The sequence below is a fragment of the Durio zibethinus genome, chromosome 11 (genome assembly GCF_047325235.1).
Source record: "Durio zibethinus cultivar Kanyao isolate XHJ-2024 chromosome 11, ASM4732523v1, whole genome shotgun sequence".
NCBI classification, from domain to species: domain Eukaryota; kingdom Viridiplantae; phylum Streptophyta; class Magnoliopsida; order Malvales; family Malvaceae; genus Durio; species Durio zibethinus.
Window position 1 is genome coordinate 16,308,953 of NC_143172.1, and position 24,612 is coordinate 16,333,564.

Sequence of the window (24,612 nt, forward strand, 5' to 3'; positions counted from 1 at the left end):
GGTCAATCAAATAAATGGTGAGTCTGAAGCCCAAGAAGAGGGAATCCCAAGATATCCAGACAAGGCACTCGCCCTCGTAGCCAGCTTCCAAAAAGTCAAGGTAAAAAAAATATCAAAGTCTAAAAACTCGATGGTAGATGCCCTATCTAAATTAGCCTCAAGAATAATGACTGAGAATTCAAACCAAATCCTAATGGAAGAATTGGCACAAAAAAGCACCAAGAAAAAGCTCATAGGATAGATCAAGGAAAAAAAAACTTGAATGACCTCAATTAAGGTATTCCTTACTACGAAAAAGTTGTTTATGGTCAAAGTTTGAGTTAAAATATTAATAAAGAAAGCTCTTTAGTACACGATGATCAATAAAAAGTTATACAAAAGATCTTTTAGCTTGTCTTATCTGAGATGTGTGGATGATGAATAAGAAAATTACATCTTGAAGGAAATCCATGAAAGAATATGTGGGAACCACCTCGAACTTTGACTAAGTGCTCAGCCAAGGTTATTACTAGTCCATTCTCAAAAGGGATGCAATCGACCTGGTAAAAAAGAGTGACAAATGCCAGAGGTTTGTCCATGTGCAACATTTTTCATCAACCAAGCTCACTCCCATTATTAGCCCTTGGCCTTTTATACAATAGGAAATGGACATCCTCAGACCATTTACCCCAGCACAGGCAAAAAAAAATTTATTTTGGTAGCGGTAAACTATTTCACAAACTGGCTAAAAGTCGAGGTCTTAGCCACTATAACAAATACCTACATTGAGAAATTTGTATGGAAAAACACAATCTACAGGTTCATCCTACCTCGATTGAGATAACAAATAATGGTAAACAATTTAAAAATTTAATGTTTAAAGAATAGTGTTTAAATCTTCACATTGACCTAAGATTTATATCGATCGCTTACTGTCAGTCCAACGGAAAAGTCAAGGCGATAAACAAGATAATATTGGAAGCCTTGAAAAAAAGATTGAACAAGATAAAAAAAAAAGTAGGTCGATGAACTTTTCGACATACTATAGGCTCTGAAGTCGACCACCAAGGTACCTACAAGAGAAATCCCATTCCTCGTAGCATTTGGAATAAAAATCATAGTGCCCATCAAGATTGATCTTTTAAGTTTGAAAGTCGAGTTAGGGTAGAAAAAAGAAATGAAAAGGCCCTAAAGATTGACCTAAATATAATTGAAGACAAAAAGATGTAGCTCTAACATGAATAATAGCATACTAATAGAGGGTATCTAGCTATTATAACAAAAGGGTTTGACATAAGAACATCAAAAGGGTGGCCTGGTACTTAGGAAGGTTGAAGCTTTAGGAGTTGATGACCGAGGTAGCAAGTTAGCTTCGACTTAGGAAGGATCATATGTGGCTAAGAAAGTCATCCATGACGCGACTTATAAACTACAAGACATGAACTATAATATCATTCCAAGGACATAGAACACAAATAACTTGAAGGTGTATTATTAATAGCTCAGACTAATCGAGCTCATACTTGTAATCTAAAAATCACTAAAGTCATAATGATTATGTTCACTTGGCAGTGCTCATGTTCACTGCCAGCCTTAAAACAGTTAAAACACGTTGATGTTTTAATCTCTGGACTCAAGCCTTAATCAACCTAACGCAATCCGACCTAAGATTTAGTATCAAAATGGATTCTCAAGTTAATTTGAGATATCCTTAAACACTTAAAAATTTTTAACTCATTCAAATTGAACTTAAACTTTAGATTATTTTAAATCAAATCAACTACTGGCTGATTTATTTTGAATAGTTTGAGCTACGTTTGCAAAACTTAAGTCACAACATCATTGTTAACAGCAAACTGAGCTTAAACTTAAATTAAAAAAGGGAAAGTAAAATCGAACTAGAACTTAAACTAAACAATTTTACACTTTATTAATGTCAATAGGTTAGTACAAAAATTATCTTTTAACTGAAGTTTTGTAGAGTGATTTTTTACCAAGGTCATAACAAAAACCCAACTTCATACATAAATAACAATTTTAAAAAAGTTTACAAAAGTTAACAAAAAAAAAAAAAGAAAACAAGGCTAAGCATCAGTAGTATCAACAGTACTAGCAATGGCACCAGCATCCCCAACAATAGCAACAACAACATCGACTTGTTCCATTTCAACTGCAACCTTCTCCCTCTCAGCTCCCAGGGTAACCTCGAGCTCGACGTCTAGTGCATTATCATCATTTCCCTTTTTTTTCTCTCATCAAACTAATTTGGAAGATGCCTCAATCTGATATTTTTTAGGGCAATATCAGAGAGATCAAGGTTGAAGTTAGCAAATTTGAATTGCACTTCATCCTTTACCAGCTTAAAGGCACCAATCACGTTTTTTCTATAAAACTTCATCTAGAGCATGAGGAATTCGCTGAAGGCTTTGAACTCCTTAATGGCCTTCTTTTGTAGCTCTTCTTTCTTTTTCTCTTTAGCCTTCAATTCAAACCTTAGCTTGGCTATCTCAACCTGAGCATTACTAAGTTTCAACTTAGCCTATTCCCTCATTGACTCTATTGAGGCCTTCTCAATATGGATGCTTTCTAACTATGTTGTCAACGAATTGATTTTTTTTTTTTTTTTGCTTGGCCTATTTGTTATGAGACATGCTGTGGCTAGATCTCATCTACTCAAGGCGTTCAAGCTTTTTTGGTTTTCTTTAGTTAGGATGGTCATATCCTTTTCAGTCTTGAACAGGTGGGTCATAGCTAGATATACGTGATAGAGGGCTTGAGTGGTGTCATCCACAGGTACAATGGGAAGTTTTTAAAAGACTACATAAGATGAACTTAGACTTAGCAAAATAAAAAATAAAATAATGATGGACTAAGCTGAAGTTAAACAACACTTACTACTGGGACGAACTGTGACTTTGCAAAACCTCCTAGCCATGCCAAAGTTCTTGAAAAGATCATCAGTAGGAGTATACTCTAACCTCATACAAACCTTTTTTGAGCTAGGCCTTAGTACCTTAGATTTTGAATTTTCAAGGGTAAAAAAAAAGGCATCTGTCCTCATCTTCTTTGAAGGTAGGGGTTGCCAAAGAAAGCTCTCGATGATTGTGGTATTATGTTTTTTGCTAGTGGGGGAGTGTTGAGCTAACGAACTTGGTAATTTTCCCATTATAGGGTTGAGAAATTGAAGTTTTTTTTTTTTAAAAAAAGAAATCTCTGCAAATTTGAGCTAAAAGTTAGATAAATCAAATGAAATGAAGATCCTATGAGGTTACTTCACACTTATCCTATTATTTTGTCTCATTTATTACTTCGAAAGAGGTCAGCTCGTGGGCATCTATGATGAGCTCCCCTACAGGTGTACTCTATTATTTTGTTTTGATTAGATAAGTCTAGGACACAAAGAACAATAAACACATCTACAAATTTGTCAAGCTCATTTATTACTTCTTAGGCCTCAACCTCGAAGTTAACCTCGACTTCGATCTTGACATCTTTATTTTGTTTTTATTTTTGAAGTCAGAGAAAAAGTACCTTCTAGTTTTTTATGGAGCTCGAGCAATCAGCAAATAGTTTCTTATTAGGTCAAGTTGTGACGTAGTACCACTTTTTATCACTAGGGTACTTTTTAAGAGAAAAAAAATTCCTTGAATAGAGGAAGATCGAGAAGAATATCTAAGTGTTGACAAAGAATGATAAAACCTATTATGGGTATAGAGTTAAGAGTGAGTTGAGTGATAATTAAATTATAATAATTAAAAATTGAAACAAATAAAGAATGAAGTAGAAACCTCAGACTGATCAAAAACAAATCCCAATATACCTAGAGCCAATGTGACTTTAATTTATTGATGACCCAATTTGAGGAGTTCGATAGTAATATCCTTTACCCTTCTCTAATAAAATGAAAGTTCATCACCAAAGCACAAACGTGATTAACTGAATATATATTGGGGTAGTCCTCAGAATTGGCCTTACTTTTTAGTTCCCTCATCACATCCTTGAGGGTCATACCAAGGTCATAAGGACTATATATAGGAATCTTGGCTAACTTGTCCTGCCTTAAAGAACTCCTCTCTTCGTTACCATTTTCCCCATTAGAGGCACTTTTTTTTTTGTGCTTCTCTTCGAAACCTTCATTGTCATTAGAGTCTTCATTACTAAAAAACTCTGACTTCTAAATAGCAGTAGGATTTTGAGATAAGGTAATGGCTGAGAGCACCACAACTTTAGGAGAAGAAAGGGGAAGAGAAGACCCCTCGAGCGAAGAGGTGATGTCAATATAGGTTGACTAAGGAGGAATAAAAGAAACAACATGGACATTTATAGGTGAAAGAGCAGAAGAAGAAAAAAAATTGATGAGACCGGACCCTAGTAGGGGAAGCAACTGAAAATGAGTTAAGGTCAGCTATAAAAGATGGACTGACCTGAGAGACAGAGAAATAAGATGGATTTTCCAGATCAAAATCTATTTAAGCACAAAACTTTTTCGTGCTCAAAACTCTCGCTCTTTTTACAAAAGCATTCTCATCATTATGTTGTTGCCTTTCTTGAACATAAAGTTGAGCCAGTAGGTGCTTTTGTGATAGTCCCAACTTGTGATAATTGGCAAAACTAGGTCATCCTCATCTTGTCGAAGCTGACTCTCTAGGCTCTACCTTGAAACTATCGGTCTCTCCAAAACTAAAACTAGAAGCCATGATGAAAAGAGAACATACCGAAAAAAATGGAGAGAATGGATGAAAAAAAAAATAGTAAGATTAGAAAGATGAAAAGCTTTTGAGGTCAAAACTTGAAATCTGATGGAGAGCAAAAAAGCAAAAAGGTGAAAAATAAAAGCTTGAACAAATTTTTATATAGCCGTGCCTCAGATCAGATAAACAACTCAAATTGTGCCACGTGTTATAGCATTTTTGGAAGAAGTTTTTTGGCCTTCCCCGCTTTAAATTTTGCCGCTCAAACTAGCTCTTTTCTCATTTAAAACAAGGATTCAAATCCAAACTTCTAGAAAAACGTCTAAGTCTTATAATGACCAAACGAGCTCTTATCCTAATCTCAGATAATCTCGGACAAATGACTCATTGGCAACCTTCAAATTAGTCATGCACTTAACCTAAAGCACAAACGCAAGATCGAAATCATGTCAGGATAGCTTAAATCGTCTCACATTGGGCCGTAGAAAAAAGCCAATTATCTCTTGATGTAGACCTCCATACCGACCTCAATCATAGGAGATCAAATCTCTCTTGGCCCTTTTTAAGTTGCTGACCTATGCTAAATGAACTAACAACACACCCAAGAGTTTGATATTCATACTGCATGGTAAGGGGATAAAATGTTATAGGCATTTAGAGGTCCAAATGGCATAATGACCTTTTTCTTCATTAGGGGGCCCTTGGCATATAATAAAGGGTATTTCGAATATTTATACCAACTTGACCTGACATACGTAATGCCACATTAGCTTGACTATGTCACTATTACCCCTATTGACCAACTACCTCTCATCTATAAATATAGGCATCCAAGCAGTCTTATGATAGGCTCTTTCACCTTGTCTTAAATCTCTCTCCTTTCTCTAATTCCGACCTCTTTTATTCTGATATTTGACTTACGTATGAGAGCACAAATGTAAGAAACATTTCTTATTTTTGTGTTTGACCATTCTCTTCCCATTTTTTGTTCTTTCAAGAATATTTTTACATCGAAACTCAACACGAATATTATACTTAAATAAAATTTTAATATAAATTAATTTTATATTTGAAATAAAAATTTATTTAAGAATAATGAACTAGTTCAAAAGTTTTTTTTTTTGTTAGTTAAAAAAAAAAAAGTCAGAGGTTAGATAGACGAAGTAAATAATTGAGAGACAAATGTGGGGGAATTAGGTAAGATTTGGCATCACTGATCAAGCAAAGCTGTTTCCAACCCCAAACGCCGCAAACTGCCCACCGCTGTAATCCCATCTGCATGTGTATGCGGCCTTGAAAGTTTAAAGCATAAGTCAAACTCTGAGTTTTTCTGTCAAGAAAAATGTCTCAACAATATCACATCTTAGTGTACTGCCTTCAATTTTCAATTTTGTCTCGACCATAATTTTAAAGTTCAATTTGACCGTCATAGAGGCTGCAGCGCATGCTTACTGAGCTGAAGAGTTTTTTTTTTTTTTTTCCTAAGGAGCTCAAGGGTAACGTTTGCCTAAAACTAAAAGCGCATTTAGAGAGGTGGTAAAATTAATTTTACTAAAATTAAAAAAATAATAAAGTGATGTTAAATATTATAATTTTAATTATTATAATAATTAAAATCACTTATATAATATATATTTGACTATAAATACAATAGTGAAGATGAAATAAAATATAATAAAAAAATAATCATTAAAAATATTATATTAAAATTTGCATGTAATGAAATTCGTGATATATATTTAATATTTATAAAATTAATAAATAATTAAAATTTACTAAAATTTATAGTATATATTGTGTTTTTATATTTTGTATTTATGAATTTATAATATTGTAATTATTTATTATATATTTAATTATATAAAATTATTTTTGTGTAATTAATTATATGTATAAATATATTTATTTTGTATTTATTCAAAAAAAATTTTATTTACTTGTTTATTTATTTATTATATAATTATATAAGTTTATTTATTACTTTAAATTAATAAATAATTGAAAATCCTTATTAGAAAAAAGGCAAAAAAAAAAATTATGAATGTCAATGGATAAGGTATGATAAGATAGAGCATTTCCCATCCCTATAGTTAGATTTTTTATATTATATTAATCTTCATATTTATACTTAAAAGATATTTTAAATTTATCTTCATCTTCATCCCATCCTTGCGGGTATTTAATGAGTATGAGTAATTCTCGTACCCTTAATTTTTTAAAAAATAAAAACAAAATTTTATTTTTTAAATTTTTCTTTAATTTTTATCTTGTATATTTAAGTAATTTTTTTATAAATACATATTAATATATGTTTTTTAATAAAAATATATTAATTTTAATTAATCTAAAATAATAATTTATATTATTTAATAAAAAATTTATTTATTAAATAGATATAAATATATATAATACAAGTATAGAGTAAGTACTACATTATTTGTCTTTATTCCTATATTTAATAAAAATTTAAAATTATATCCATCTTTAATTTTATACATATAATATAATATTTATTTTTATCTTCATTTGAATAAAAAATTAGATTCTTTATTAGGTATAAATAAGATTAATATCTATAGGAAGAAGGTTGGATCTAGTGAAAAGAATGTTTTCCTACTGAACCTTAAAGCTACAGTTGCAAATTGCAGGTACAGCATGGTGACAATAACTCTATCGCACCATTCTCGTGTTATCCGAATGACATAATAGAATGATTGATAGATTGTTCATTTTAATCACATCGGCATGAAACGGAGATCCAAATGAGCCCTTAAAGTGAAAAATAAATTTTTAAAGGGAGATTCAAACCATTTTTTGGATATTGGAAATGATTTTTTTGTTTATAAATTTTGTTTTTTGAGTCAACCTTTTTAATTTTTTTCCTTTTTAATTTCAATATGAGATTTTGTTCTTGGAAAAACTTTGAACATAAATACAAGCACAAATATGATATCAAATATTCGGCCATAAAGTTTTTTCGAAATAGTTTTTTAATTGTAAAGAACATAATTTATTCTTATTTTATAAATCTCATTTCATTTGTGCTTATAGTATATAATCACTAAATTGGTATCACGATTAATTTTATACCAATTCAATTGTTGAATTTAAGTTAAAATTAAAATAAATTTAAGGTATCTATGTTTTTTATTTGTTATAAAAAACATGAATTTAATAAAAAAAAAAACAAAGACCCATTTCTAAAAAAAACTACTCTCCCATTTTACTGTTAGTTTTTATATAATCAAAGCTTTTGTAGTTTTATTAACGTTCTCTCTCCCTCTAAAAAAAAAAAAAAACTTTTAATAACGTTAAATTCTTAATTGAGGGCAACGGATAGGCCAAAGTTACAGCTAGCAAGGATCAACAACCCGGGCGCCACCGCCACTCTTCCCTTAAATCAAGGCCTAATTCTTGGAATGTCTGGGTTTTTGTTTGTAAGTAAAATAGAGTACACTACATAACAAAAATATCGGATCAATATCTCTTACTTTTAAAAAGTTGAAGTTGACTGCTACCAAACCACGTCTTTAGAAAGCGCTTAATAAATAAAATTTCAGAGGCTAATTAATAAAATCTAGAGCTCAAACTTTTAATAGTAATATTTTTTATTAAAAGCAGAATAATTTACAAATATTTTTTTTTTCTTTTTTTACTTTTCTCTTCTTTAATTTTTTCTCTTTTAATTTTTCTATCCACTCAAAATATGTGCCAATAGAAAGCGGAAACTTCCTTGGATCATTAGTCAAAATCGTACAACTTGGTCATAATATATTGTTTTGGCCGACCAACTTAGTACATGATGAAAACGAGGTTAAAATAACACTAAATTTTTTAAAATTTATCACTTTATTTTATTATATTTTTATATTTTTATTACATTAAATAAATTTTTAATTTTTACTTTACATTCAAATAAATTATTAAATTTTAATTTATATTAAAATAAATCATTAATTTTTAATTCATACATAAATAAATTTTTTGTTTAAAATAAGAGTTTATTTAATACAAATTAAGGAATAAGGATTTATTAAGATGTAATAAAAATATAAAAGCTTATTTAAATAGAATGAAAGCCCTTGAACTATTTTAATTTTTCGAAATAAGTCTTTTAGATTTTTATTATATCAAAACAAACTTTTATACATTAATTTTTACGTAAATAGACATTTATTTTAAATAAAAAATGATTTATGTTAAAATTTTGATTAGGTACATTTTAAAAATTTAAAGACTTATTTAAATATAAATATAAATTTAAAATTTTATTTAAATACAATAAAAATATTAAAATTTATCTAAATAAAGTTATAAAATTTAAGGAATTTTTTAATTATTTTAACCACCTTTTGAAAATGTTTTCATGCATACAGCTACTTTTTTTTTTTTTTTTTTTTCATTTTCTATAATATGATTTTGACTTTAATTCAACTTGCCAATTAATACCCAACTTCTAGATTACGGTTTTGAAAGAGACCCAACTTCTAGTCTTAACCCTTAGCCTCTAATACAAGCGTAGTGAAAGGATCTACTCATAAAATGTAAGAATGCTATGAAAATCAAATTATAAAAGGCTGATAATGCTCCCTTCATGCTCTCAAATGAAATTTTAAAATTTTTGTAACCTTATTTTATAGGTTATAGTGCAAATGAATACAACAAAAATGCTAATGAATTATTTAACTTGCGCTAATGAATAACACAAAAATAATAATGAAGGTTAGTGCTATGTTTCTTTGAAATGACGTTTCAATTTCAAAAAAAAAAAAAAAAAAGAAAAGAAAATTCGAACTAACTTTTTAGTAAAAGAGATAGACGCATTTAGTATTGAATTAAATGAATCAAAAGTAGAAGTGCAAAAGTGTCAGTCCTCTGTTATATATCCAACAAAGGCGTCATTAATTGTCCAACCATAGAATAGGGTAACCAGAAACTGCCAGCCTAACTACTCATCTCATCTCCTTGTTATTTATGCCAATTTATTGTAGAATGGCCATGTTAGGTGAGACAGTCCTGGGATCACATTCCTTACTCTTTACATTAATGTCGATCCATCCATCTTCTTCCTGCATGAACCCCGTATTCTTATCTCATTCATTAATGCACACCTCCAAAATTAAGAATCAAATCTTGAATATCTCTCTGTTACACCAAAGTCGTTTAAATGTAACCCAATCACTTGATTTATGAATGAAAGAAAGTTACAAAGAAAATACCTCTGACATCATACAGTGAAAATTTCATTTTTGATAAAAGAATTCTTCTGAACTATAAATTTCTAATGCATTGAAGCAGTTACATGTTTACAGAAAAGAAAATCTATAAAATCAGTAATGACTGACAAAAGAAAAGGAGCTTGGACAAATTTCTGCCAGATTACTTGGAATACTTTCATCCGGGAAAATTTAATCCAGTTCCTAATTAATAAATTCACCGTAATCACATTCTCCTCTTGTAAATTACCTCAATGGGCTGCCTTAACCAAAGGGATAACCACCTAGAGCAATAATTTAACCAAGTTGTTCTATTGCTTTGGTGCTGTTGACATATGTAGCACTTTTATCAAAACCCTCAAGTAAAAGAATCCGGACAGCCTCTATTCCATGTTCAAATGTAAACTCCAGCTGAAAGACAAAGACATCACCATGAAACAGTTAAAAATTTACTACCAATTTCTTTTTTTTCTTCTCTATGGTTGTGCATGACCAATTTTTACATACCCCTTCACGTTCTTGCTTATTGAAAGGGCGAAGAACAAAATTAACCGCATCCATCCTCCCAGGAGGCCGTCCAATGCCTAGAAATGTTCCGGAACTTTAACAACCAGAAAATAAGAAAATTAGCAGCATTTCAGATATTATTTTAGTGTTCTTAGCAACTTACCAATTCTTAGACGAGGAAAATCATGGCTCCCTTTTAAACGATCTATTATACTTCTCATCCTGGAAGAAAAGTAAAAAAAGATCATTACACCATAAACATATTCACTTTTTAAGGGCTTAAAAAACTCATAAAGTGAAAAAGAAAATGCTTTATTGCTGGATTCAGAGTTCAGACATGTAAAGCTCCCAGAACTGAAGGTTCCATGGTATCATTTTAAGTTAAAACCAGCATCTTAACGATGAAAAGTTAAACCAGAGAGCATCATAAGGATGAAAAGTTAAAACCACAGTTTCCATTTATTTTCTGTTACATGTTAATCTCAGACAAAATTATCAAAATTACAGCTTAAAAAGCAATTGTAAAAATTCACAGCCCTCTTTTCAAAAACCCAAAGCACCAAAATGGTTAATAATACTAGTAAAAGTGCATATTAGTTTGCATCTGCATCTTTGGACTTTATGCTGAGGGTAGTGATAAGTTTCAAAATAGAAGCTTCATAACCCAATACTAAATTTGAAAAAACAGTCTTGACATAAGCTCTGTAAGATTTAAAGGCATGATATAACAAATGCTGACAAAGAAAATACCCATTATGTCCTCCATGTCCACCTTTTGGAAGTAGTCTCAGTTTGGCAAAAGGCAAATCTAAGTCATCAAAAACCTGTCGAAGGGACAGTTAGTGCAGAGAAGGAGGGAAAGATTAGCATTAGTCTCACACACTAAAGAGAGTAAATTACCACAAGTACTTGCTTCAATGGAATCTTGTAATATGAGACAATGGCCCCAACCTTCAAAATGTATTGAAAAACCATGCAATGACTATTAGAACTATAATAATTTCAATCAGATGAGAATCTTTGACACTCAAAGCAAAATATAGGTCATTTGAGATGGCTCACTTACAGACTCACCACTTGAGTTCATGAAAGTTTGTGGTTTGGCAAGCATGACGGGAACACTTCCTATAAATCCTGGCGAACAATAACTATCACCAATTAAATATTGCATACTGGGACATTTTCAGTTACCTGGTATAGCTAGAAAATTTACAAGTGGGAGATGAATTCATTTGTAATTTACCCACACTTTTCACTGAACTGAATAAAACTTTTACCTTTTTTTCCTTTATTAGGCATGAACTAATTATCCATATATATATTGATGGAATCTTTAAACAATATCAATTAATAACTATGCTCAGATACTAGACTTTGCCAAGCAGGCTATCTTTGCATATGTCTGACTTTCATAAGAAAATATTGATATCATGCTTAAAGTAATGTGGAAGAAGCTTAAGGTAGAGAAGGTTTTTGGATGGTTTATGTCATGCATTCAATGCACTTTTCCAAAACAATGAAAGAAGATGTGAATTTACGAAGAATCACAGCTTCTACTGTCTGCCGTCATTCAAATCAAAAGTAAACTAGAAGTGGGATCATGATCTAATAAATTTCCATTATCTAGGCACTCTTGTGTTTTTCTTCTATTCTATTAATTTGTACTAATATCTTAATCACATATTCATATTTAACATAGCAGTTTATAAAATAATTAGTTAAAAGTTTCAATTACAAAGCAAATCACAGCTAAAAATTTGTCAAACGAAAAACACTAACGTAAAACCATGCTACGACACTAGTGCATGAAGCATGCAATTATTACTTTAGGTACTGATTAGCAAATAGACCTTCAAAGCCGCTACATTCTAGTCTTCAGAGTTTACAGCAGAACTAGAATCGACTCAACCTCGAAACAAATTACTATTCCAAAATCAAAAGTGATATTCTATCATGTCCATTACCAATTCCATGAAGAACAAAGAAATTTATTCAAGCAAAGAGCTGTGGCTATTATATTTTCGCAACAACAGGTATGCAAGACTTCAAAGCATACTAAAGTCCATGAATCGAACATCAGTGAAAGTAATTCAAAGATTGAGCAAAGCTAAAGTAATCTTTTTCAAAAAAAAAATAAAAGAAAAAAAGAACACCTTTTCCAAGCAGAGCTTTAAAGTTAACGGTGTTAATAGAAATCCGTTCAGCCTCAGCTATAGCGTCTACCATCATAAAACCAACCTGTTTGGAAAAACCAAAAGCAAAAAATCAACAAAATCATTAAAAGAACATTAATTCGTAATAAAAAAAAATCAAACGACGACGTGTCGATACGTTGTGGCGAGTGGAATCGTATTTCTTGCCGGGATTACCGAGACCGACGATGAGCCACGGCTTCTGAGGAGGAGGTTGTGGCTTGGGTTTGGGCGGCGCCACCAGGGAGTCCTCCGCCGTATTGGCGGGAGAAGAATTTGTGTTTTTTATAGAAAAATTAGGGAATTGAGTCATTGTTCTTTTGGGTGTGGTAGAAAATTTGAAGGAGGTATAAGATATAACGAATGCGGAATTAAAATTTAAGGAGCGAATGCTGGAGATTGATGAACTCAATTTCATGATTTTCTGTGTTAACATATTGGTTGAAGGGTTTAGGAAGGATAGGGCAAGAACTAAGAAGAGGAGGGAGAGTTCATTTTTCCTTTTCCCTTCTACTTCGTTTGCGTTTTTTTTTTTTTTTTTAATTCTTTCTTTATTTGCAAAATTATTAAAAAAAAAAAAAAAAACCTTTTTAAAAAGGATAGGGAAAGCGCCGTTGCCGGGGATCGAACCCGGGTCGCCCGCGTGACAGGCGGGAATACTTACCACTATACTACAACGACGTGGTTGCTGGTTGCATGTTAATCTGTGATGATGAGTTTTTCCTTTAATATTCATTTGTCCGGCCCCTTCTTGTTTTTTCTCTCTTCATGAATTAATGGAGAAGCGCTGGTTAGAATTTTGGGTCTGAAATTTATTTTTTAGAGGAAAATTATTAATTTATTATTAATTATAGATTTTCATTTAATTAAACCCAATCCATATAAATGAATAAATGTTACGTGTTGCCCCGACTTTAAAATTTTTTTATAATAAGATAGATAAATATTTTTTATATTTTAGATTTTAAAGATCAATTTTAATGTTTAATAACCAGTGCTTTCTACGTTTTAAACCTAAAAATGATGTGTTACATTTTTTTTCATTTTGTAATTTCTCTTTCAAAGATATATATTACTTAATTTTATGATTTTATAATAATTTAATTAAAATTTTTTGTTTCACACATCTTCTCATCATTTTCAATCGTATGTAACAACATATTTCGTCTTTTTAAAAATTTTTTTTTTCTCTAATAAGTATGTTGTGATTTATGTATTAATAAATTACTTCTTTATTTTTTAATAAAATATTTAAAAACATTATTTTATTAGTTATTTGAATAACGAACTTTTCAATATATTTAACTTCAAATTCAGTTAAATTTTTGAGTGATAACCTTTATTAAAAATATTTAATAAGATCTGTAGATAATTTACTATAAAAACTCAAGAATGAAATTTTTAATAATGAATAATTTTATTAATAAAAGTTTAAATTGTTGTTCCCCATATTATTATATATAGAAAAAAATTTTCTTACTAAACAATGTATAAATCATATTGATCATAATTCTCAAAATCAATGTTAAAATGTCTTTTTTTTAATAAATTCAAAATTTTATCTTTTTTCATTTATATAAATATTTATGTAATAAATTAATAAATAAAAATTAAACTATTACGCATGAATTTAAAGTACACGTAATTAAATAAATAAAATTAATTTATATATTATACAAGTCATAAATTAGTATTTTATATAATTTAATAAGCAGGTCAGTATTATTATATAAAAATAATTTTTATAAAATATATAAAAATTAACTAAAAATAATATATATCACAAATTTTAGTTAATAAATATTGACTTAGTATAGTTAAGCACTTAAATAAAATATTAAAAATTGTTCAAATTATTTATAATCTCTTTAACAAATTAATTTTGTTAGTTTTGACTTTTAATTTTAATTTTAATTCTTATTAAGTTTTTTTTTTAAATCACGAAATTTCCCTAAATTTTATCAATACCGGAAAATTTACCAATTGAAAACAAAAAAAAGAGAGAAAATAGTTAACAAGATAAAGTTCCAAAAAGAGTGGCGCCAAAGGAACTTCCAATTTTCGGCAGTTGAGCCTTTTATCCGATTCCTTCTAAGCTAACTTCTCTTCGCTTTTCTTCTTCTTCTTCTTCTCTCTTGTTCTTCTTCAATGGGGTGCGACGCTTGTTCTTGGCTCCGACCCCTTGGCCCCATCACCATGGCCTTCCGGTCACTTGGCCAACCTCTTCCTGAGCCCATCTTCTTTTCCCTCTTTTCGTCTTCCTACTCCAAGCCTGCCATTGCCATTTCTTGGTCAATGGTGGGACCATCAAATTCTTCTTCCTCGTCATCAACTGGATCATACAGCCGTCGATGGCAAAATCCAATCCGTCGACAGCCAGCGTCGTCCTTTGATACACCTTCTGAGATCCACCGCCATTGGGTCGAAGTTCAACAACCTCTAGCTTCCCAAGGTAATCAATTCAATTATATACTTTTCAAGCAAATTGCATTGATCAATCACCATAAGCTGAATCTAGTTTTTCATGTAGTCATTTCAATTTTCAAGTGACAATCACAAAAGCTTGATAGCAAATTTAAATGCAACAATTTATGATATTTCATGGAATTTCTCTCAAATTCGGCTGATGTTGGTATGACATTTGTGTTCAATGAATTTGATGCAATTAGTATTTTTCCTCAATCATTCAAGATGATCGGTTAATTAGTCAATAATTTGACCAGTATTTGCAGTATTTTTAATGAAAGAAAGCTTTATTTTGGGTCTAATAATTAACTTTAATGCTTAATCTATGCTCCAGATAGATTTACTGTGGCATCATATAACATATTGGGAGACAGAAATGCTTCAAAACACAAAGATTTGTACCTAAATGTTCCTTCAGATTACATAAGATGGGGCTACCGCAAAAGGGTCTTATGTGAAGAATTAATGGGATGGAACCCAGATATAATCTGTATGCAAGTAAGCTTGCTTTTGCTGTTATTGAGAATTTGTTCAAATTTAATCAAACTTTCAACTTAAGGGTGCTAGTGTAATTGCTTTAGGAGGTGGACAAGTACTTTGATCTAAGAAACACCATGGAGAAGGCAGGATATGTTGCTTCTTATAAGGTTAAATTTTCTGTTGGAGGTTTATTTTGTCGATGCATTTAATAAAAGCTATATATCCTTTAAACCATGAATTTTGACATGAAATTATAATGGCAGCGGCGCACTGGAGATAATGCTGATGGGTGTGCTACATTTTGGAAATCTGACATGTGAGGAAGTTATAGCATCTTTGATTTACTGTTTCAAAAAAATTGACTTGTGTATTTACATTTGGATTTTTTTTTGCTTCCTTTGGTCAGGTTTCGACTGCTGGAGAGAGAAAGCATCGAATTTAAGGGATTTGGTCTTCGTGACAATGTTGCCCAACTTTCTGTTTTTGAGGTAGCTATGAATTATTATCTGCTTTTCTGTATTGTTGTAATAAGTGATCCTTTCAATATTTCTCAGCCTGTTGATTTGAAAGTTTTCTTTTCAATACTCACAATCTTATAGACATTTCAAACAAATTTGATCCCAGTACTCAAGAAAGTTGCCAACAAACATAATTTGAAAACTTCCTCAAAACATTTGCACAAATCTTGATCCTTCTCCCTCAGTGAGCATTTTTTTTGTTTTTTCACATTTACTTTCAGTTATTGTTTCAGCAGTGAGGCACTATAGATAAGTTAATCACCATTTGCAAAATATACTACTGTCCTTGTTTGCTTGGGCTTGGTTTACTTATACAGACTCGAAGAAAACCATATTAAAAGCGTTTGATTCTCACAGTTTTAATTCTTGCCCTTAATGAATATTGTTTTTGTTTACTCTCTTAGCTGTAATTTGTATGAAAAGGGATATAAAGCAAAATTATCAATAAATGTTTATTTATCGAGAGTAGTTGACAGAGAAATGGGACAGGGGGAGTACTTAGTATTATCATTGTTTTATGCATATCATACATGAAAGATTATTGAGGATTATGCCTTCATCACAAAGGTTCTGCTTGAACTTTATATTTCAAGCATTCTGTTGCTTAATGCTACTCGTTGGTTTACTCAACATTCAGCTGAAACTATTGCTTGTTACTCCTGTTTTCTGAATAATTTGCATTAGATTGTAGTTAACTACCTTTCTCCCTTTTAACATTTTCATTGTTCCTTATGCTGTTCATATAAGACTTGTTGTCTATTCTATATGTGACTTCACTAAATACAGGCAGATGTGCAGAGTTAAATCAAGAAGGCTAGTTGTTGGTAACATTCATGTGCTTTACAACCCAAGCCGAGGAGATGTGAAGTTAGGTCAAGTAAGTCTCTTTACATTATTTGTATATGAAATAAGTATTTACTAATTGACCATCATTTGAACCACAATGAAGTATACTAAATTGAATGTGCTTCTTGGAGTGTACTCGTATAGTTTTGTAAGAAGCATGTCATGCGCAACTTATACACAGTGACAGAAAAAATCTTACAAATACATATGTATATATTGATAATATATGTGTGCAAAACAAAATAAAGCATGCATATTCAAGAAGCTAGCATTTTTAGTGCATGGTATTTCCTTTATACATAGTGCAAGCTTCGTTTCTGTCCTTTTTTAATGTTCCTGATTACAATATAGTCTATACCAAATTTGTTCTCTCCTTTTGCAAATTTCCAGTTATATAATATTTTGTCATTCATTTGCAGTTTAATCTTGCAGATGCCTAATAAAGAAAGTTCCTTGCTTCATTTAACTTATCTAATTAGTTGTTTCTTTGGGATTTTTGGGTGTGTGTTGGGGGTGGGGAGGGGGAGGAACCGGGCAGAAGGGCGCTTTGGCAGCATTTTACAGTTTTTTTTCTACATTGTTTGTTTCTAAGTTAAAATACTAAATGGCTTCAGTTTGTTTGGAAACATGCTCTTGTTTTTAATTTGATCATCTTTTGTCTAGATTCGTTTTCTGTCCTCAAGGGCACAAATACTCTCCGATAGATGGGGAAATGTCCCTGTTGTGCTAGGGGGTGATTTTAATTGCACTCCTCAGGTGTGCATCTAAACTTTCTTTTATTTATGTATAGTATCTGTATCACTGTGTAGTTATTCTTCTTGGTAAATGCCAATTATTTCAATTTTTATGACAGAGTGCAATATACAAGTTCTTGTCAACATCAGAGGTAAAATTCTGTTGAATTTTCCATCTATGAACATTGTTTCTTCCACAAAATTCCCTGCTTCATTGTATGACAGTGATGAAGCTAATCATATATTAAACATATGGCATGTTCTTCTTTTTGCAGCTGAATATCAAGTTGTACAACAGAAGAGAGTTGTCTGGTCAGAGAAGTTGCCATCCCTCAGAAGTTTTGGATGTTAACAGGGAATCAAGAAGTCCGTTTACTATTATGGGCAGGTACTTTTTCCCCTTTCTACACCCTACCTTTTTTCTTTAAAATTGTGTATGTTTGTGCATGTACACGTGAGAGAGATGATATTCGGTCCATGAGTTTTTTTTTTCCCATCAAATCCTTAATTACCATACATTTATCACCCAGTTGTGGTGTAACAACTTTTTTATTGTGAACTTCGACTATATACATAATACATTTCTTAAAGAAAAATTGGACTAAGCCCAATTGTTTCTTATGGGAGGATGGAGTTTCATCACTTAGAAATTTTATTCATGTTCTCTGATCAATCATATAACTAAATTTACTTCACAACCATTAGAGGAGTTCAATGTCCTCTTCTTGCGTATACATATTTATGTATATATTGTCATCTTATGTTTAATTAAATTGATGTCCATTGAGTTTGGTGTTCCTACCGTAGTTATTAGAATCTTTTTCTCCCCCTTGAGATATGGGTTCTCGCGATTGTAATTTTGTATTACTATCCTGTAATGGGTTAAATGTCTAGTTATTATTATGTCAGTCATATTGTTCCTTTCTTTTTTCATTTTTTCTATTCCCTTAAATTTATTATATTCTCACCTTCTCATAGTTCCTGTCACCTTTCAAAATGTACATATTATTGAGGTGACAAAATTAATGCATTGAAGTGATCCAATTGCACTTTATGGAGTTAATTTTTCTGAAAATCCCTTTAAAAAAATACTCAGCAATATCTGAATTTAGATCGAAGAGTTATGCTTGAACACAAAATAATGTTAAATATTTTGGCTTTTGAAGGACACTCAATGAGGTAGAGGGACTTTTGCCCTTCTATTGAGTATTCTGTTTGACCAACTCATAACCAATTAAGGCCTTTCTCTTAAGTGTAGAATGTCGGTATCATTCACACGGAAATACACTCCATATTTAGGTGCTTTTCTCAGAATTCTTCTTCTCAAACATATTTCTTATTCTAATAGAAAATTCCAATTAATAGAATTCAGTATTTCTTATTTCAGATTTTTGAATGATTGCTGGACTGACGAGGAGGTTAAAGTTGCAACTGGAAGTGCTGACAGCCGTTTAGTTGTGCATCCATTGAAGCTTAGTAGCTCCTATGCTACTGTAAAGGTATACATGCGCACATAATTGGACCTTTCTGTATCAGCATCTTTCTTCTCCAGTTATTTGAGAAATTTGTGACAGTTATATTATCATTTTCTCAGGGTTCTTCAAACACAAGGGACTTCAATGGTGAACCTTTAGCCACTTCCTACAACTCTAAGTTTCTTGGAACTGTTGACTATTTATGGTACAAGGCTTTCTGGAAATTTGTAATTGCAATTATACTGGCATCGTGGGTTGTAAAACTGAATGGACACTTAAGATTGCTTGACTTGGTACAGGTACTCAGAAGGTATTCTACCGAGTAGAGTTTTGGATACTCTTTCAATTGACATTCTCAGAAGGACTGGTGGCCTTCCATGCAAGGTAAGAACAATAGATAACTAACTAAATCTTCATCTGACTCTCCCCAAACCTTGCAATGCAGAAGTCTTATGCACTCAACTGCCCTATTCTTTAAGAGTTTTTACCTCTGGAGTATTTATTATTATATTTCTTCTGTAGCATTTTTGTCTTTGGAGATATGTTGATTATAACAGTATGAATGAGCATGTAAGTTGTTTGTGTTTCTGTTGAATGCCCCAACGGTTATCTAAAGTGCATGAATTGATGAATGCATTTTTCTTTTCAATTTTAAACATTGAATTAATCAAGTTATTAAGATCTTGCAAGCAAACAAATCTCTGATAGGATACTGAACTATATGGTACGGTAAGGACCATAGACTTTCTGTATGCAACTCGAGCTGGCTTTTTGTTTGCAAATTGTCTTAATTTTGATTGCAGATGTAAGCGTCTGTTGAGTTCACAATAAAACCAAAAAGAAAAGGGCTCTTATTTTCTTGGAATCACTCTGTGGCTTATAAGCGTCTTCTAATGAAGTGTTTGCTTGAATGTAACATTTATGTTGAAAAAAAAAACCATTAATTACCTGTTTTGAAAGATCCTAACGTAATGTAAAAGTAATTTCTGTAAAATTGCATCATTAGTAGAATGGCAATTTAATGATTTTAAGTTTGGTGCTTCAGATTCTGAATTCCTACTTTGTCTTACTAGATATTGCAAATGTTTTGGTTCCATCAATTAGTTTCTTTTATCAGTTGAAGGCTGATAATTTAGGCATATTATTTTTAGTATTGATTTCCTGTCTGACCCTGGTTCTGTTATCATACAGAAAATAGGAAGTGATCATTTGGCCTTGGTTTCTGAATTTGCCTTCACAAAAAGTACCAAAGAGAATAGCCTGGCTATGTCTACAGTCCTTGCTGGAGCCATCTCAGCATACAGGGAAGATGTCAGTCTACCAACATGATATATCTCTAACCGGGTATGAAGGCTTTGAGTGGTAGACTTTGAATACATCTGTTAAGAGATGTTCTAAATAAAGCTTACTTTAATTCATAAGAAAATAAGATTTTCTGTTTGAAACAAGAGCATCCTGTTCTCCTTGTATTTTGTCTTTACAGAACATCTGGATATACGAGAATATAAATATTTGCCTGGTACCGAATTTAGTCTTGTCTTTGCTCAAGGAAAAACTTGACAATACTGTCCAAGGATTTTAAACTTAGTGATGCAGGACAAGTGTTCTCCATCACTTTAGCTAATGCAAAAAATATAGAAAATAGGACTTGTTTGTAGGTATATTTTTATTTTGTTTTGGTCATTAATTAAGTTTTATAGGAGAGGTTTGGGAGGGCTCATATAAACATGTTGTCTGTCAACTATAGTCATTTTTATTCGTTGCGAACTTGAACACAAATGTGAGATATCGCTATTATTCCTGTCTTCTTTGCTCTATTTTCTAACTATTTCCCTGATGCTTTATCAAAAGTGCTTGTTTAGGCAAGGTACTATTATAGGATGCTTACAAGAATTTCTCTCAACTCTTAACTTACATACACCAGTCTTTTCTTGTAAAAGCATTCATTCTATTGTTTTCAACACCAGAACATGCCTTTGACTGTTTTAATCTATATTATTCTGAGATTCTGCAATCCATGAATCTTCAACAGAGAGTCATTTCATCAATCATGTAGTGCCCTGAGAATGAATATGTTTGGTGCGTGATCAGCTAGAAATTCAAGACCACTAGTGGCTTGATACAATGTAGCTGTATTGATCCATCCATTTGAGATTCCCTATTTTTTTGGATAATTGAATTGTTATTTCAACATCCAAAGATGGCAGAAATTCTGCTACAAAGTTGACGAGCTGGGAGATAAGCCGTAAACATCAGCTAAGTAACTAACTTGGCTGGATTATGCCCCAGCTTCTACATATGTCATTTGGAAATGCAATAGAAGAACTGACAATAGCTTGAATATCTACTACAATCTATTGGAATATAGCTCCGCTAGTTTTTGGTCTTTCACAGTGTCTTCTAGAGTTGTGTTCCTTCCGTATATATGATATGTATACGATTGAAGTGATTCCCCTTTTAAGGTGTTGATCGTCCAACTAAGTTCATCTGACCAGCCTCTGAATAAATGCAAGCGAAAAACAAGTGATTCCTGCATTCCTCCTCCTGGCAGAGAGAATTGGTAGAAGAGTTCAGTGATATACTCCCAGCCTTAAGTACAGGGAGTAGAGTTCACTGATGTGCTCCTTAAACGCCACTACTACTCAATACCGCTCAGGTTAGTGGCGTCTTTTAATTGAACGCCGCGAAAAGCCCAATTTCCTGTAGTTCAAGATTGCTAACTAGACTGTGAAAGAAAACGTTGGCATATGCATAGGCAACCAAATTAACTTATGCCAAGGGATCTTTGGCAATTTGTCTCTCAGTCAAGTTTCCCAAAGCTTGAAGCAGGCCAGATAACTCCATCTGTATCAGTGTCCTGAATTAGATTTCTAGCAATATCCCTCAGTAGGAGGATAAATTTAATTTTCTTATTATCTTTGTAACATTATGATTCATTTTTTCATTACTTGTGGTATGTTTATCTCTGTTATCATATTTTTCTCTACTACATTATCTGCTTTTAGATGTTGAATGCATCATGTCAAGGACCAGGAAAAGCAAGCAAAGGACCACCCATCCCATGCAACAATCTTAATACATTCTTTTAATTACATCCAAGTTTTATTTTCTCTTTTTTAATTAATTTTTTTTCTCGTCTTATAAAGTATACCCTTTTTCTTTGAAAAGATTTGAACATGAATAGTTAAAATTTAAAATTTGTTTTTAAAAAATCAATAAATATCCTTAAATACCAAAAAGATTATTTATGCTTAGTTGATTTTGGGCTAAAGACGCTTAATTACGTCATGCTTCAAGCATATTGAAAATTAGTTTGTAAAATTTAGTATCTTGGTTCATGAGAAATTATTCCTCCACTATCAGTAAATTTAAAAAATTAAAAAGTTAATAAAACATAAAAATGGCATACATGTCTCTCTCAATTTCGTTTGTTTAAAATTTTACACTAACAATGTATAAAATACTAATTCCTTCATTCATTATGTTATTGAAATTAAAATCCAAATATATTCTCCTTAAAGAAAATATAAAATTTTGTGACTTCAACAAAAAAATTTTTTTTTTTGCAGAAATTGATTTTCAAATTGTTGCATTTTCTAATTTTTTTTGTGATTTATTGATAAATGGAAAATAAAGTAAGATTTTTAAAAATATTTCTTCATGTTTTGCATATACGGAAGATAATTTCGAAAAATAGTTATTCGAGGTGAGGTTGGGCTACTTGTCAAGCCAGTAAGTTTAGTTCGACTTGAATTAGACCTTGAACATTATATTTTAGGCAATGATTTAATTTGATTCAATTTGAAATATTATTATATTAATTAATAATATTTTATTTAATTTTAATTTATAAAATATTTATAAGTATTAAAATAAGTAAAAAGTTATTTAATATTTTAAGTTTAAATATTTTTATTTTGAATATTTTAAAGTATTAATATAAATAATTTTTTAATAATTCATAGTATTGTTTTAAGTATTTAATATTAATTATAATATTTTAATGTTAATTTATTATTTTAACATAATAAAATAAAATCTTAATAAATATTTATATTTTAATGATAAATAATTTTTAATATTTTAATAATTATGTTAATATTACTATTTGATAAAATAACATATTTTTCGAAAAATAATCAAATAACAGAAAATACTTATTTTTTCCAATAGTGTAAATATTTTTCAAAAAATATTTTTCCAAAGCTAATTTTTGTGAAATAAACAGAACCGAAATGATAAAAATAATTACAAATTTTATAAGTATTTCATTTGATCTACTTGTTTGGTTTTTATGGAAGCTAATTAAATTATTTCCCTCATTTCACATATATATATATATTCATTTTATTTTAGTGTAACTTTTACATTTTTTTAACCATTAAATAATGGTTCAATCAGTAAAAGTTAATTCAACTTGAATTCTCCAGCTCACGAAAATGCATATATGATACTTTATGCTACTCATTATATTTTTAATAAATTTTTATTAATGGTTCATTACGTTACACAAATTACATATTTTATTATCTGAGTTTGTTTGAAAAATAAACTACATATATACTTATTTAAAATAGCTACAAATATATGAAACATTAAAAATTAGACTAATTTGTACTACTTTAATGAGAAAGTTTGAACTATATGGCAAATGTCAAAAAAAAAAAAAGTAAAAAATTTTAATATGATTTATCATGTTGTTTTTCTTAGTTATTATCTTTGAGATGCTTTAGTTAAGTAAAATTATGGAAACATTAAAGAAATTAATCAATGAGTAGTAATATTTCTTAAAAAGAAGAAAACATGATTAAATAAACAACAAAAAAATTAATAGATTGATAAATTAATTCTCTTACATGCAATATTGGGGTTATATTAAGCTTTTTTATTTTTATTTTTTTGCCAATAGGGTTATATTAAGCTTAGGAAACCAAATCATAAACCGACTTGCAGTAGCAAAAACCCTTGCCCGTTAAACGATAAAAGACTATGAAACTTTGTTACAAAGCTACTCCATCCATGCAAGTAATTTAACTCCAGTTAGGATTTGGAATCAAAACCTATCTCTACGTATGCAGGTGCTCTTCGACAGAATTAACTCTAGCAATTAATTCCTTGGTTGTTTTCTTTACAATTATATGTCATATTCTTGAGTTCTTTGAAGAAGTTGTGGAAGATAAATCGAAGATGTTAACTTTAAGTGATTTAAAGAATTTTGGTGATGGTGGTTCATGGCAGAAACTGAAGAAGGGGATTGAATCAGTAACAAATAGTGAAAGGCAGCAGCTAAGGAAACTAACAGAGATAGTGTTGGAAGGGTTTATAAATCGCTTGGCCGGGGAAAATTGCCAAGGGGCGGAGAAGATGATGATCTTTGAGAAAAAAAAGTTATCAAACGTTGCCTTGTAAGTGGAATGGAAACTTCTGTTGAAGAAGGAAAAGAAGAGTTGATCACCAGGAACAAAAAGAAGCCGAAGACAGACAACAATGAAAATACCCAGACGTCGA

The 24,612-nt window shown here is 30.9% G+C and overlaps 2 protein-coding genes and 1 non-coding gene across 5 annotated transcripts; 1 reads left to right on the forward strand and 2 right to left on the reverse strand.

Moving 5' to 3' along the window:
- Positions 1-9,900: 9,900 nt before the first annotated feature.
- On the reverse strand, positions 9,901-13,135 carry LOC111290915 (peptidyl-tRNA hydrolase, chloroplastic-like). Of its 2 annotated transcripts, XM_022882431.2 has the most exons (8): positions 12,725-13,134; positions 12,547-12,631; positions 11,460-11,527; positions 11,294-11,344; positions 11,144-11,217; positions 10,557-10,615; positions 10,394-10,470; positions 9,901-10,297 (listed from the first exon to the last, which is right to left on the reverse strand). In XM_022882431.2, exons 1-8 carry the CDS (start codon positions 13,019-13,021, stop codon positions 10,184-10,186), a joined length of 825 nt encoding a protein of 274 aa, XP_022738166.2. In that variant the 5' UTR covers positions 13,022-13,134; the 3' UTR covers positions 9,901-10,183. The 2 variants fall into 2 exon arrangements, with proteins under 2 accessions (XP_022738166.2, XP_089624218.1); XM_089768092.1 differs by lacking the exon at positions 11,294-11,344 and having other exon boundaries at positions 12,725-13,135.
- Positions 13,136-13,194: 59 nt separating this feature from the next.
- TRNAD-GUC (transfer RNA aspartic acid (anticodon GUC)) lies at positions 13,195-13,266 on the reverse strand. The gene has a single exon. It is a non-coding gene; the product is annotated as a tRNA-Asp (tRNA).
- A 1,311-nt stretch (positions 13,267-14,577) lies between these two features.
- LOC111291297 (DNAse I-like superfamily protein) lies at positions 14,578-20,910 on the forward strand. 2 transcript variants are annotated; one of them, XM_022882953.2, is made up of 13 exons: positions 14,579-15,037; positions 15,386-15,549; positions 15,633-15,698; positions 15,795-15,847; positions 15,938-16,019; positions 16,840-16,926; positions 17,559-17,651; positions 17,749-17,781; positions 17,905-18,017; positions 19,017-19,128; positions 19,224-19,309; positions 19,404-19,488; positions 20,296-20,910. In XM_022882953.2, exons 1-13 carry the CDS (start codon positions 14,734-14,736, stop codon positions 20,431-20,433), a joined length of 1,416 nt encoding a protein of 471 aa, XP_022738688.2. In that variant the 5' UTR covers positions 14,579-14,733; the 3' UTR covers positions 20,434-20,910. The 2 variants fall into 2 exon arrangements, with proteins under 2 accessions (XP_089624219.1, XP_022738688.2); XM_089768093.1 differs by lacking the exons at positions 15,386-15,549; positions 15,633-15,698; positions 15,795-15,847 and having other exon boundaries at positions 14,578-15,037; positions 16,836-16,926.
- The last annotated feature ends 3,702 nt before the right edge of the window (positions 20,911-24,612 follow it).

Excerpts from the sequence above, each read along its gene's own strand:
- LOC111290915 (XM_022882431.2), bottom strand. The coding sequence starts at position 13,021 with ATGTTAACACAGAAAATCATGAAATTGAGTTCATCAATCTCCAGCATT. Across the intron at positions 11,345-11,459 it reads TGAACTCAAGTGGTGAGTCT|GTTGGGGCCATTGTCTCATA; the intron begins GTAAGTGAGCCA and ends TACATTTTGAAG. Across the intron at positions 10,298-10,393 it reads ATAAGCAAGAACGTGAAGGG|CTGGAGTTTACATTTGAACA; the intron begins GTATGTAAAAAT and ends TTTGTCTTTCAG.
- LOC111291297 (XM_022882953.2), top strand. The coding sequence starts at position 14,734 with ATGGGGTGCGACGCTTGTTCTTGGCTCCGACCCCTTGGCCCCATCACC. Across the intron at positions 15,848-15,937 it reads ACATTTTGGAAATCTGACAT|GTTTCGACTGCTGGAGAGAG; the intron begins GTGAGGAAGTTA and ends TCCTTTGGTCAG. Across the intron at positions 16,020-16,839 it reads CCCAACTTTCTGTTTTTGAG|ATGTGCAGAGTTAAATCAAG; the intron begins GTAGCTATGAAT and ends AAATACAGGCAG.